This window comes from Giraffa tippelskirchi, chromosome 1 (genome assembly GCF_054371585.1).
Source record: "Giraffa tippelskirchi isolate mGirTip1 chromosome 1, T2T-mGirTip1v1.2.pri, whole genome shotgun sequence".
In the NCBI taxonomy this organism is placed as follows: Eukaryota; Metazoa; Chordata; class Mammalia; order Artiodactyla; family Giraffidae; genus Giraffa; species Giraffa tippelskirchi.
Window position 1 is genome coordinate 25219131 of NC_137275.1, and position 15400 is coordinate 25234530.

Genomic DNA, 15400 nt, shown 5'->3' on the forward strand with positions numbered 1-15400 from the left:
CCTGCTGTCATGTACAGACTGGAGTTTCTGATGGCCGAGCCAACCATCAGAGGTTTCCCTCACAAGCAGGAGGTTGAGAAGTGCACATAAGAGCACTGTCTTTCCAAGAAAGGGAGAAAAGGTAAGAAATGGTGGGGGAAAGGTATCCTGGCCTGGTCCGGTCATCTTGGGAAAGCTGTCTCCTTCAGCTGTCATCTGTTTCAAGTCCTGGAAATCTTTACTTCCAGTCACCAGTTGCTGTGCAGGTCCAATCAGGATTTGGGCTTTCTTTAGATGTGATATATGGAGGGTCTGTGTGTTACCCAAGGGTCTGTTCCCTGGATCTCAGCAGTATGCGGATTGGTTAACAACAGTTGGTAAGGGCCCTTCCAGCAAGATTGGAATTAAATTAAATTTTTTTTTAAATTATTTTATTTTTTGGCTGTGCCACATAGCATGTGGGATCTTAGTTCCCTGACCAGGGATCAAAGTGAGGGGAAAGTGAAAGTCGCTCAGTCTTATCTGACTCTTTGCGACCCCATGGACTATACAGTACATTGACTTCTCCAGGCCAAAATAACTACAGTGAGTAGCCTTTCCCTTCACCAGGGGATCTTTCCAACCCAGTGATTGAACTCAGGTCTCCTGCCTTGCAGGTGGATTCTTTACCAGCTGAGCCACCAGGGAAGCTCAAGGATACTGGAGCGGGTAGCCTCTCCCTTCTCCAGTGGATCTTCCCAACCCAGGAATCAAAACGCGGTCTCCTGCATTGCAGGCGGATTCTTTACAAACTGAGCTATCAGGGAAGCCCAACCAGGGATCAAACTTCCACCCATTGTATTGAAAGCACCAAGTCTTAACCACTGGATCACCAGGGAAGTCCCCAAGGGATGTCTTTGAAGATGTCTCTTCTAAGAGATGAAATCCCTAGATTGTAAGAGATGATACTAAAGACCTTTGTATCCAGGGAGCATGCTGTGAAAAAGATTGTTCTACTAAACCATAATTATTTTCAACAGGAAAAATTAGGTCTTTAAAATAATAAAGTATATGCCTATGTGCTCAGTTGTGTCCGACTCTTGGCAACCCCATGGACTGTAGCCCGCCAAGTTCCTCTGTCCTTTGAATTTTCCAGGTGAGAATACTGGAGTGGGTTGCCATTTCCTACTCCAGGGTTATCTTCCCAACCCAAGGATCAAACCCAAGTCTCTTGTGTCTCCTGCACCAGCAGGCAGATTCTTTACCACCGCACCATCTGGAAGTCTCTAAAATAATCGAGTATATATCCTCTTATTAGCTACAGATCAGAAGAAGCAGGAGCTAAGAGCATTGGGCATCCTGTGATTATCTCAAAGGGTGAGAGTTTATGGGTTGTAAAAGGGATACATAGACCTAAGATTTAGAAGGACCAATGACAGTGACTTTGGGCAGGATACTTGAAGAGTCTCTACAAATTTTTGCCTATAGAGTTAATAGTGCCATTCATGCATTTGACTGGCCCTGGGGATTTTGGCTGGTAAGCACAGTGAAAGTGTTGTAGAACTGGCCAGACAGCACAGGCTTGTCCAAGCACCTGGCTGAAGTGAATTCTCTGGTTACTATGAAGTTTGAGGTGGAGTTTGCTAAGTGAAAGTGAAAGTGTTAATAGTTCAGTTGTGTCCAACTCTATGCGACCCCATGATTGTAGCTCACCAGGCTCCTCTGTTCATGGAATTCTCCAGGAAAGAATACTGGAGTGGGTAGCCATTCCTTTCTTCAGGGGATCTTCCTGACCCAGGGATCAAACCTAGGTCCCCTGCATTGCTGGCAAATTCTTTACTGCCTGAGCCACCAGGGAAGCCCTTTCTAATAGAATCTTAGCCCCAGAAGAAATAGTGGCCTATCTACAAGGGAAAGCTTCAGTTCATATAACTGAAAACATACAAGTGTTGCCAAAACCTGTTTATATCCTTGAGTTGAGGAAGCTGGAGGAAATCTGTTTGCCGAACCTCAAACAGTTTACTGGGTAATTTAAAATGTTCTAGGTGGCACAGATAGGTTTTCCAGGTTTGTGTTTTGGGTGGGCGTGGCCAATAAAGTAGGTCCTTTTAGTGGGTTTATTAATATTTTCCTAATATTGACTCAAAATTCATCATTTTATCAGTAGATCAATGATTCAATGCATATACAGCATGATTGACCCTTAGGCAACACAGGGGTTAGGGCACCAGATCCCCCTGCAGCTGTATAACTTACAGTCAGCCCTCTGTATTCAAGATTCTACATCAGCCAACTACAGATCGTGTAGTACAGTAGTATGTATTTATTGAAAAAAAATCCCAGTATAAGTGGACCCTTGAAGTTCAAGGGTTGTGTTGTTCAAGGATCAACTGTAGTCAGTAATGGGAATTTTATAGTCTCTGGCAGGACTGGATCATCATTTGGTCCAAACCAGAGCTTTTTCTTTTTACTAAACCAACAGTAACTAGAGTTCCAATATTATTTTTCGTTTTCTGGGGCCAGTTGTTGGGAATCTCTAGCCTATCTGTCTAGATTATCATTTAGGGGAACATCTTTTTGGACCATGACAGAGGTTTGGTTGTTGGTTTCTGTGAGAGCAGAGAATTTTTAGTGGAGATATCAGTGAGGTGTTTCCCTTTAGCTTCCAGAGAGTCAAGTTTAAAATACTCAGAAGTTTAGTAGTAGCCAGAGTGGCTGGTAGAAGCATAGCATCTAATATATCTTGAATATATGGGACAATTTATGAACTTGTAAATTGTTTCCAGTTTTTCATGATCAAGAACAATATGGCAGTGAAAATCCTTATCACTTTTTATGTAGGCATGTAGCTTTATGAGATACTTCAAAGTGGGATTTCTGGACCAAAGGGTTTACAGTTTATAAATTTGTAATTTAATAAGTTAAATACATAATTTAATAAATATCAATTAAAATTTAGTCTAGTTTAATTTCAAAAAAGTAAAACAATTTACATTCCCACCAATATTGTAATGGAGAGGGCTCTTTTTGTCATACTCTCAATAATATAGGATTTTACCCATCTTTTAACTTTTAGTCAATTTAGGGAAAATATTTTAACTATCAACCACTAACGAAAAGTGAACCTATGTGAAAATATCAGACATAAGAGAATTCGAGGCAGAAAGGATTTGAAAGGGTCGAGTGATATTTTATTTTGATAAGTTACCTTCTACCAAGAAAATAGCCATAAACCTTCAATATTATATAATTTCCAATGTAAATATTGTATGGTTCAAACTAATATTTAGTTGTAGTTTCAAAACATATAATGCAAAGATTCAGAAATACAAAGATAAAATTTATCAACCTGTACTTATCATAGAAACCTTTAAAATATTTCTTTCAAAGATGCACAGATCAGGAAGAATAAATAAGGATAAAGAGGATTTGGACAACATAATTAACAAGCTTGACCTACTAAATACGGGTAAGTAAACAGAGTATAATTTTTCTTTCTTTTACAAATTCCCATGGAATATTTAGTGCCTATTAGCACACACGTAAGCATCTTAGATTTATTGAAAAAGTAAGTTTTCTGGGAATAATGATTGATATTTTAACATATGAATAGTTTAGGTTATAACCTTTGGGGAAAGTGTCTGTATAGGAATAAGCAAAAAAAGACAAGATATTCCAATCAGGTTGTGCAAACAGAGAAAAGCCAGCTACAAGGAAGAAAGCCTTGGCCTCCCGCGTGGTTCCAGCTGGGACGCCTTGAGCTCTGGAGCCCCAGGCCCATCTGTCTCGTCAGCATTCTTCTATTTCTAGGTTAAGGAGCTCAGCCTTCTCAGATGTGGCTTGAGAAACATAGCCTCCTAATCCAACAGTTAAGAAGACTTAGAAGTGAGAAGGAGGCAGGAGTGAGCAGCAGAGAACAGTCTTCAGGGGTTGGGCCTGGGTGTGAGCGAGACACCCCAACTGAGCAGCCTCCTCCTTCAAATCCTCCCACAGGCCTGATCTGACTGAGATCAAGGGCTGCCTATTGCCAGGAGGCCGGGAGCCCTGGATGCTTGGCCAGGGCTGTGGATGTCTTCACTTGCTTTCTGGCGGCAGGCATGCTGGACTAGGCCTACACCTGATTTATCGGGCTCTAGATCTGGAAGAAGTCCGATCAGCCTGGGATCCCTGAGCCAACTTTGAAGATAAGATGGGGACCATATCTCTGTGTTAAAGAGGTTTGTGCCTTGTTGTGACTCGTAATAAAAAAATACCAAAGAAGGTAAGAGCTTTCTTTCTAGCCTGATGTACAGAAATGGTTGAGACCATGAGGGCAACAAACTTCCATTTCACGTGGGAAATAGATGCAGGTTTGGCCTGGGGAGAGAGTCAGGGCAGGCCCCTTTGTTTGCTGTGTATGTTTTTAGGTCTTCAAGTCCTGGATGATGAATCTTCCATTTCTTGGGTATACTTAGTGGGCAGATAAACAATCACCTACATTTCAAAAAAATAAAAAAGATAATGTCGGGACTTCCCTGGTGGTCCAGTGGTTAAGACTTTGTGCTCCCATTGCAGAGGGCACAGGTTCAATCCCTGGTCAGGGAACTAAGATCCCATATGGTATGGCAAAAACAAAAAGATAATGTCAGCTATAGATGATACTAAGTTAGATCCTAGAAGGCAAGGATTCTTACCCATGCAGTGTAAATATGCCAGTTACTTGAGAAGGTGGCTCAGCTGGGGAATCACCAGAGAGGCATCTTTTAGTCATTACTGAACAATGCTGCTTCAACAGTCTGACTCCATATCAAACTCATTTTTCATCTTTGATCTTATGCAGTTTTCAGTTTCAGTTTTTGCCCTGGGAATTATTTTACTTCTTTCTATTCTGTGCACTTCCAAAACCCAAACATTTTAGTATAGAGCATGGCTCTACAGCCAAGTTACCAATGATCAAAGCAAGCTGTGACTCATTGGTGGAGTCAATCATTACTGAAGTCCCTTCCAGCTCTAGAACTACAGGTATCTAGGTGTATTTTGGTTGGTTTGATCATAATGGCTTCTCACTTTACCTCACACTCAGATTCTGCTTTCATGACATCCCTTATACCTGGGAACCATTTTGAAGATTAAAAAGATATACTGCTTTTTTTCTTTATTTCTTTATTGTTAACCAACATAAGCTAGGTGAACCTTTCATTTTGATATGCAAGGGGTAAAGATAACAACTCTTTGACCATCCTTGATACAACAACCTTCAAAAATAAAGTTGAATGGGATAAAAGTAAGGGAGGGGAAAAATATAGAAGTGGAATCCACTCTTGATATTTAGTCAGTACATCTCACAATGCTTCCTGAAAAAGAGCTAGAGAAATAGTCATCTATGTGGTGTAAAAATAAATCTGGCATAGTTTATTCAGTGACTTTTTAATGACTCTCCGCTCTGTGGCAGGTACTGTGTTAAGTCCTGGAGATAAAACTGATGAATTTGTTCACATACAGTCTTTGCTCTCAGGAAACTCACAGTCTAATAGTAAAGAGACACAAAATAGAAAACTATAATATGGCATTACAGTGATGAAAATGTTGATAAAAATTCAATTAATTATTAAGAAGAAAAAAAAATTTTTTTTTTTTTGAGCCAAAGTGACGATTACAACCCAGGAAGCAGACTCTCAGAAAGCTCTGAGTACTGTTCTGCCTCTTGAAGGCACAGTCATATATATCTTGGAGACAAAGGATCATACATACATCAAAATGGCTAATTGGGTTCTTGGCAAGAACTGATAGCCAGTTCTAGGTTGTCTAATAGAACTTTGACAATTTTATCCTGTATGTACATTGTGCATGCCCATTGTTTTATGCTGAACTATAAATATAATCAATAGTTTCAAGTCATTTAGACATCATTGATTTAGTTGGAGTTTTGAATATACACTGAGAGGCACAAGAGATTATTACTCTATAAATGACACAGTTCAGTTCAGTCCAGTCGCTCAGTCGTGTTCAACTCTTTGCGACCCCATGAATTGCAGCACGCCAGGCCTCCCTGTCCATCACCAACTCCCGGAGTTTACCCAAACCCATGTCCATCGAGTCGGTGATGCTATCCAACCATCTCATCCTCTGTTGTCCCCTTCTCCTCCTGCTCCCAATCCTTCCCAGCATCAGGGTCTTTTCCAGTGAGTCAAATCTTTGCATGAGGTGGCCAAAGTATTGGAGTTTCAGCTTCAACATCAGTCCTTCCAATGAACACCCAGGACTGATCTCCTTTAGGATGGACTGGTTGGATCTCCTTGCAGTCCAAGGGATTCTCAAGAGTCTTCTCCAACACCACAGTTCAAAAGCATCAATTCTTCGGCACTCAGCTTTCTTCACCATCCAACTCTCACATCCATACATGACCACTGGAAAAACCATAGCCTTGACTAGACGGACCTTTGTTGGCAAAGGACACAGAGCCTAGTCAATATAGATAGCCAACAACAATAGCGAAGTCAGAAGCAAAGATTTAAGCTGCGAATCCTCAGGGCTTACTCATTTACCCAGAATTTCATTTCAACTAGAAAGGGGATTGTTCAATGCAGAAATCTGATTTTATATGTGAGTCAGTAGATAGTTAAATTGGCAGACTAATCTCATATGAAAGCACAATTTCAGTCTGAATTATAGAACAAGTTTCCCATTACAAAACAGTTTTAAAGATCAAGAGCCCTTTGATTTTGCAACATCACTTTCCCATTATAGAAACTTCAGAATTGAGTAAATTAATCAAATGTAGTAAACAAACATGGTATATGGTAAAAGGGAAGCATTTTATAGATTAGAGGAACATCTGAAGTCAGTGGCAAGAATTATGAGGGGCCTGTTGTTGTTTGGTCACTAAGTTGTGTCTGACTCTTTGTAACCCCATTGACTGCAGCACGCCAAAAATTAAAAAAAAATTTTTATATCAGCCTTTTATTGACCAAGGAATTTGATGATATATCCAACCATTGGTTAAATTGTCTCCAGCTATACTTTGTGACAGCTTTAAAGAATTTTCCTTCCATCTGGATAGGAAGGATAGGATTTTCTTCCATCTCATCTTTTCCTTCCAAAAGGATAGCTAGAAATAAAGCAATAACTTAACTTTTAGCAGAGAGTTAGATATTTGGTAAACAGTCAACTGAACTAGTAAGATGGGTCTTACAAGCCTGGTCCAGATGCTGGGGTTAGCTGTCTGCTACTGTTATCTTCAGTCGTGTCCAACTCTGTGCGATCCCATAGACGGCAGCCCACCAGGCTCCGCCGTCCCTGGGATTCTCCAGGCAAGAATACTGGAGTGAGTTGCCATTTCCTTCTCCAGTGCATGAAAGTGAAAAGGGAAAGTAAAGTCGCTCAGTCGTGTCCGACTCTTAGCGACCCCATGGACTGCAGCCTACCAGGCTCCTCCATCCATGGGATTTTCCAGGCAAGAGTACTGGAGTGGGGTGCCACTGTTATCTTATCTTCTTCTCATCCTAGGCTTGGTGATTCTTGAATTAGTTGAAGTCAGGTGCTAGAAACAGGCTCGAAGTCCATTTGGGTGGAGGGGCCTTTTTAAAATGAGAGATGTGAAGGAATTCCCTGACCTTCCAGTGGTTAAGATTCAGTGCTTTCACTGCTGGGGCATGGGTTCAATCCCTGGTTGGAAAACTAAGATCCTGCAAGCCACCAAAAAAAAAATAAAATGAGAGCTGTGAATCCATTAATGTCTTTCAGTCTAGCTGCATATGGATTAGTTAATAATACCTGAAAAGGTTCTTGCCATCATGGCTACAAAGAATCTTTAATTTGGTGTTCTTTCCAATAAACAAAACCTTTATGTTGTAATCCATGATCCTTAAGGTTTTCATATCCTAGAAGCTTGCTGTAAAAAAAGTTGGTTACCATTTTTTAAGTGTCTTGATAAGGCTCTGTAAATAATGTAATAATATTTCTTTTGAACTGCTGTGGGTGAAAGTTTCCAAAAATACTGTTTTTTCCATAAAACCATTTTCTCAGATGCCCAATGGGTTTAAGACTGTACATGTTGGAGTAATGGCAAATGTGCTTCAATGGACACTATAAGGTTTTTGGGGGGAGGGGCGTTTTATCGGGTCTAAACCATATTTGTGTGATGGAGTTAAAATTTTCCCTTTTTGTTGCTATACTGTATCTGTTTCTTTTCTTTCGTGGTGGATTCCTGAGCCCGTAGAAAAAAAAGCTTATTTCTTCTGCAGGGTTAATGGAGAGCAGTGAACATTCTCGAGGCTGGGCAGAACCAGTGTTTAAAGTTGCTTCTTTGACTGTAGTATCAGCGAATTGATTTGCTTTAGCTTCCACAGTGTCAGATTTGGAACGCCCTGGTGTTTTCATAATAGCTCACTGTTTTGGCAGTTGTATAAGAATGAACAACTCTGCAACCTGTTTTCCATTTTTGGGGGGGAGTTGTGGGTTAAGCTTGGGTTAAGGCAATTAGTTCAGCTTGTTGTGCTGACTTTGTTTCTGGTCAATAAGAGCTTTTAGTTACGTCCATTGTGGGTGTTATTGCATAACCAGCTCAGTCATGTCCTGTTCACCCCTTAAGTAGGATCCATTTGTAAATCAAGAAGATCAGCCTATTAATAGAAGCTTCTAAGTCATTTCTGGGAGCAAAAAGATAACCTGTTAACAAAACGCAGTTTGGTTGTTTTCTTCCTGTAGTACTGGAAACAAAACTGTAAGATTAAGGTTATTATATAGAATCAAGATAGTATTAGGTGCAGAAAACAATAATACTTCGTAAGAAGTTAGGTGGCAAACAGAATGGTGCTAAATGTGGTGAGAGTTTAGAAGAGACTCAACTGAGTGTGGCACATCACTCATTAAAGGAGACCCCATTACCATTTCTTCAGTATCCTTATATAAGAGAGCCCTTGCTGAAATAGCCCACATACAAGGCAGAAGTCCTTTTACTACCGAGAGTCTAAGTTAGTTTTGGAGCGTAAAAGCAAGTCATCTACAAGCATTTTTGTAGAAGTGTCAGAGTGGGACAGTAGCTATCTGTAAGTGACAAAAGGCTTAAAAAGCATCATTAAAGACCTAATTATAATGCAGTCATCAAGGAAATTTGGCTATTTCTGTGACATTTGGAATTTTAAGATAATAACTAGAATTATGACTGACAATATACCAGGACACTTCAAATTTTAGGAACTTCCTATAATTTCTAGAACATTTATATTAATAATGTTTACCCATATAATATAACTTAAGAAGGTTCATTGTTACTCATTTTACAATGTTTTCCATGTAATTTAGCAGACCAAATAAACTTGATTAGTTTAATATCTCTCTTTGAGATATTCAGGGGGTCCTTTGAAGGATCCCAAAGTCAGTTGGAGGTCAAAAAAACTTCCTTTAGAATTTGAGAAAGTTTGTCAAGATATCAAAAGGTTTTAAATGTTTGACAAGTAGGATCATAAGTTACTATGAACAATGTTTATTCACTTAACCAAAATGACAATAAAAGATTTCAAAGGCAACTGCAGAAAGTTACTGGTAAAGAAATTTCACAATCTGTTATTAAAAGCAGATTAACATTCAAGAAAACCCAGAGAAGAAACAAATTCTAGTTTTATCTTATTAAAAATAATCTAGAGAAAAAATGTTCTAGACATCCACTGAATTTTCATCATTTAACTTATCAGACCTCTGAAGTTTCAAGTTGCCAAAAATATGGAGAAACTGTTTTTAGGCAGACATACCATAAAACATACTTGTTCTTAAATAGTTTATTCAGAAGTTTTTAAATCTCATTTATCTCTTTCATTACTTGTGAAAATATCATCAGGCCGTTAATTTTCTTGTTGACAGATTTTATAACATAGCTAAATAAGCTTATTGACTTTCAGTAAACCTATGTACAATGAAAGTATTGTATTTAATGTTGTTGTACTTAACTCTACAGTGAAAGCCACTCACTTGTGTCTGACTCTTTACGACCCCATGGACTATACAGTCCATGGAATTCTCTAGGCCAGAATACTGGAGTGGGTAGCCTTTTCCTTCTCCAGGGGATCTTCCCAACCTAGGGATCAAACCTAGGTCTCCCACATTGTAGGCAGATTCTTTACCAGCTGAGCCACAAGGGAAGCCCACTCAACTCTAAAAGACATGTCTATATTAATTAAACTATCAGTTTAAACTTGCTTTTTTTTTCAGCAAAGATTAATCCTAGATCATGTGATCCTTTAAAATTTTGAGTGAGTCTAAGCATCACTGCAAACAAAGCTAGTGGAGGTGATGGAATTCCAGTTGAGCTATTTCAAATCCTGAAAGATGATGCTGTGAAAGTGCTGCACTCAATATGCCAGCAAATTTGGAAAACTCAGCAGTGGCCACAGGACTGGAAAACGTCAGTTTTCTTTCCAATCCCAAAGAAGGGCAATGCCAAAGAATGCTCAAACTACCGCACAATTGCACTCATCTCACACGATAGTAAAGTAATGCTCAAAATTCTCCAAGCCAGGCTTCAGCAATACATGAACTGTGAACTTTCAGATGTTCAAGCTGGTTTTAGAAAAGGCAGAGGAACCAGAGATCAAACTGCCAACATTCGCTGGATCATCGAAAAAGCAAGAGAGTTCTAGAAAAACATCTATTTCTGCTTTATTGACTATGTCAAAGCCTTTGACCGTGTGGATCACAATAAACTGGAAAATTCTGAAAGAGATGGGAATATCAGACCACCTGACCTGCCTCCTGAGAAACCTGTATGCAGGTCAGGAAGCAACAGTTAGAACGGGACATGGAACAACAGACTGGTTCCAAATAGGAAAAGGAGTACGTCAAGGCTATATATTGTCAGCTTGCTTATTTAACTTATATGCAGAGTACATCATGAGAAATGCTGGGCTGGAACAAGCACAAGCTGGAATCAAGATTGCCAGGAGAAATATCTATAACCTCAGATATGCAGATGACACTACCCTTATGGCAGAAAGTGAAGAAGAACTAAAGAGGCTCTTGATGAAAGTGAAAGAGGAGAGTGAAAAAGTTGGCTTAAAGCTCAACATTCAGAAAACTAAGATCATGGCATATGGTCCCATCACTTCATGGCAGATTAACAGGGAAACAGTGGAAACAGTGGCTGACTTTATTTTTTTCGGCTCCAAAATCACTGCAGATGGTGATTGCAGCCATGAAATTAAAAGACGCTTACTCCTTGGAAGGAAAGTTATGACCAACCTAGACAGCATATTAAAAAGCAGAGACATTACTTTGTCAACAAATGTCCATCTAGTCAAGGCTATGGTTTTTCCAGTAGTTATGTATGGATGTGAGAGTTGGAGTATAAAGAAAGCTGAGCGCAGAAGAATTGATGCTTTTGAACTGTGGTGTGGAGAAGACTCTTGAGAGCCCCTTGGACTGCAAGGACATTCAACCAGTCCATCCTAAAGGAGATCAGTCCTGGATGTTCATTGGAAGGACTGATGTTGAAGCTGAAACTCCAATACTTTGGCCACCTGACGCGAAGAGCCAACTCATTGGAAAAGACCCTGATGCTGGGAAAGATTGAGGGCAGGAGGAGAAGGGGACGACAGAGATGAGATGGTTGGATGGCATCACCAGCTCAATGGACATGAGTTTGGGTAAACTCCAGGAGTTGGTGATGGACAGGGAGGCCTGGCGTGCTGCGGTTCATGGGGTCACAAAGAGTCAGACACGACTGAGCTTCTGAACTGAACTGAAGTTACATTTAGAAATATTTGATTTGTAAGCACTTACTTCTAAATCAATTAAATAAAGCTCTTTTACAAATTAATTTTAATAGCACCATCCAGAGGTAGGGTTGTATTGTATTTATAACATATACACGATCATACATATATCCACATAGACATAGACAGAGTCTGATAGCTTTTTTGCTTGATTTTTAAAAAGCTTCCCACCCTCTTTTTCCCCCTTTTAGTTTTATATTCTACTTATTGAGCCAAGGCTATAGTTTTAGGCAATGTGGGCTGTGTTTACATTTCAAGGACATGATAAGAGTCATAACTTAAAGCTTTCTCTTAGGAATAATTTTGTTCTTTTAGGGTCAGAATTTTGAAAAGCTGTTTTATCAAGGAGGCTTTCTCTATAGTTTTGAAATGTCAAGAGTCCCATCCTGGCCATTTAAGAATTAAGTGCTTGCAAGCAGTGACTTTGTTCTAATTGTCCAGGAAGGGATTCTAAGGGTGACTGCCCATCCGAAGCTGTTCAGCCTTTGAAGCATGGTTTCTCATTATTCATTTGGTAGCCTATTTCAGATATAATCTGAACAACTGAGGGCAATGTGATGGATCAAATGTGTGCTGCTTCTGACTCCCTAAGGAGTTACCCTTGGTTCCGTTCGACGCTCTTACAAGTCTGGGTTTCTCCCTCCAGCAGTCTGAAACTGCTGTGGGTGCTCAGAGCACTGGGTGATCAGCCTTATTATGCCCTCGGTGAGCCGAATTTCCTTGATGATTGTAGTGGGATGCCCTGTAGGACCAGTATGTGTCATGAGAATTGATTCTCAGACACTTCTGCCAGCTTTTCAGTCACCTGAAGACACATTATGGCTAGAAGAAGCAAAGTCCCTTTTCTTCAGAGCTGAGCAGGCTCAGTCTCTCATTTCACCAGCAAACAATTTGTTCAGACCATATGAACATACTCTTTCCAACTTAAGCCAAATTTTTAAAGAGGACAGCCAACCCAGTTTAGTCCAAAGTTCCTCCTAGGTCCCTGCCTAGGAATTTCCACTCTGGCCCCTGCCTAGGAAATAGACCGGTATCCCCTTAGGATTCCAAGTCCCAAGAGAAACAGCTTGAATAAAATTCAGGATGTCATTTATAGCAATGATGTCTGGCTATCAGGATAACTCACCAAAACACCTGAGGAATACTAAGAAGTGGACAAGGCTTAATGGGCCCATGCTGGTTCCAAGCGCTGGTTCAGGGTAGACTCCAGATGTTAGCTGCTGGGTGTCTCTGAAGCTTGCTGGCTACCCCAAGAAAATGTCAAGGAAAATTCAGTTATCAAGTTAAGAAGGAAAAAAAAATCATTTTATTTGAGCCAAACTGAGGATTATAAACCAGGAAGCAGCTTTTCCGAACGCGCTAAGGACTTGCTCCACTTGTTAGAAGTCAAAGGCATGGTTATATCCATTTTAGAAGCAAAGAATCATACATCAATATTTTACATAAAGTTCAGCAAGGATACATAGTCTGGGTAAACACAAGGATACATAGTCCAGGTAAGCATGTGGTGCAAAGAGAGCTGGGAAAGAGTGCTATTCATTTAAGAAGTTACACTGTACTAAGAAGACAGAAAAAATATTGCTCTTGACAGTTCAGCGGGCATTCCCACCTTTGAAGAGGTCTGGTTCTTATGGAGGCACACTCCACAGCAGGGAGGAGAGGAGGATATCCAAACCAACACAGAGAGAAGTTTGTATTCTATTTTTCTTGTCCTGTCTTGAAATGTAAATTATATTTCATCAGAGATGTGACTAGGACATGCAGGAGTTCAGAGGAAGGGCATGTTAAACTAGCTTCTTTAAGGAACATGATGCCTGAAGTGCATCTTTACTCATTACTTAAGGAACGAGTAAAGTTAGTCAAGGGTCAGCTAGGAAGAACATACTCAGTAAAGGCAAAAACATCCTAGGGGGACTTCCCTGGTGGTCCAGTGGCTAAGACTTTGCGCTCTCAAAGCAGGGAGACTGGATTCGATCCTGGTCAGGGAACTAGATGCCATGTATCACAATTAAAGAACCTGCTGGCCGCAACTTAAAAAAAAAAATCTTCTCCCTGGGGAAAAAAAGAAAAAAAACATTCTAGGTAAGAGCTGTGTTGAAGAAAGGAGAAAAGGAGAAGGCTTTTGGGAAGATGAGTTGTATTTGCGTTGCATGCCCCAAAGTTTAGCAGGAAGCTGGGTTTGCAGGGCTGAAGTTTAGATTTAGTCTGACAGGGAGATGGAGATTTAAGAGGGAGGGAGTAATAGTTGAAAATGTGAGTTGATTCAGTTATGTAGGAAGCATATACAGAGTGAGAAAGCAGACAGTTGAGAGTAGAATGCAAATAAAATTGACATTTAAGGGATGGATAGAGGAAAATGAGCTCAAGAAGGAGAGAAAATAAATAAAATGAAATAAAATTCATATTTTATGGCAAGACAAGAAAATTTTCAACATAAAAAATTTTCTCTGCCCTTGACCTCCTTTCTCCCCACACTGTGCATTGTATATCTGCAATATGCATCAGCCAGACCACCCCCATTAACAGGAAAGCCTGCTTGACCGAAAGAGCAACATTCTTCTAGCACCAACAAGACGACTCCTTAAAGATAATATTCCTTCTTGAATCTGTAAGGGGCCACATGACCAACCACTCTACACCTGCAGATCTAGATTGTGAAAACTGTCAATAACATATCATTTGATGTACAGCCCTCTGTCTCAAAAAAACGTATATAATAGTGTCTTGATTTCTCACCAGTGGAACAGTTCTCAGAGCTTTCTGAGGTGCTCTTCCCCGATTATAATCCTCAAATCTGGCTCAAATAAAATTTTCCAATTCTTTCTTAGAATGACTGATTAATTTTTTGTCAACATACAAAAAATTCGATCCCTGGTTTCCTCGTGGAAACCCATAGGGTAAAATTTAAATCAAGGCATGACTTGTGAGATGATGGCCTTACCATTCTGGCAAGGTCAGGGCTGAAAAGATGAAGCATTAGGGACATCAGCATAAAATGTTTTGATCAATAGTGAGGATGAAAAATATGGTGTTAAGAGGAATTAAGGAGAAGATAAGTGGTTGGCTCGGGAGAAGTCGGGATGAGAAGAAAATAGAGGTCGGGCTATAGCTGAAGGGAGAGAGGAGGTCAAAGGATGGTGATGATGAATTGCTCTGAGATGAGACTTCGGTATGTTTTTAGACTGAAAAGGAGAAGCTAGTAGGAAGGATGAAGACATAGGAGAGATATGGGATGACACATGGAGGGAGTTTTCAGGGGAAGGACATCTCGTGTGCTGGGGATGTGGGAAGGAGGGTGTTATCACATGATAGCTTTATATATATATATTTTTTATGATGTGGGAGACAAGGCTCATAGATAGTTTGCTCTACCTGAACTAATATTCTACCCAGATCTCCCTGTTTCAGGTTCCCTCTTCCTTTTGTCAGCAAACAATTCACTCTCCCTTGGACCTGCTATCTGCGTCCTGAAGAAACATCGCACTTAAGTTATGGGAAGCGGCACCTCAACCCAACACCATTTCGCTTTCCAGAATGCAGAGAAAGGTATGTGCTTCCTACCTTCAGACTAACTGTGGGGACCTCAGTGGAAGCCTACATTGCATAGGGAAGGGCTTCTCAGGGTAGACGGAAAATCATTATATTGCTCCTCATGCTGACTCTTGAAAATCAGCTTCTCCTTGTGACATGACCACAGG

The 15400-nt window shown here is 40.2% G+C and overlaps 2 protein-coding genes and 1 non-coding gene across 3 annotated transcripts in view; all 3 read left to right on the top strand.

The window, feature by feature from the left end:
• The window catches only part of NAAA (N-acylethanolamine acid amidase), a 29552-nt gene extending 25334 nt beyond the window's left edge, over positions 1 to 4218 (top strand). The window contains exons 11-12 of the transcript XR_014080928.1: positions 3349 to 3427; positions 3952 to 4218. The gene's annotated coding sequence lies outside the window, so the exon portion shown is untranslated. The remainder of the gene's footprint in view (positions 1 to 3348; positions 3428 to 3951) is intronic.
• PPEF2 (protein phosphatase with EF-hand domain 2) overlaps positions 1 to 15400 on the top strand; it is a 49267-nt gene that overhangs the window by 4187 nt on the left and 29680 nt on the right. Inside the window, exons 2-4 of the mRNA XM_081585810.1 lie at positions 3349 to 3427; positions 3952 to 4175; positions 15132 to 15248. Coding sequence (XP_081441936.1) covers positions 15194 to 15248 — 55 coding nt within the window. The 5' untranslated portion in view covers positions 3349 to 3427; positions 3952 to 4175; positions 15132 to 15193. The remainder of the gene's footprint in view (positions 1 to 3348; positions 3428 to 3951; positions 4176 to 15131; positions 15249 to 15400) is intronic.
• TRNAG-CCC (transfer RNA glycine (anticodon CCC)) lies at positions 4470 to 4542 on the top strand. Its single transcript has one exon. It is a non-coding gene; the product is annotated as a tRNA-Gly (tRNA).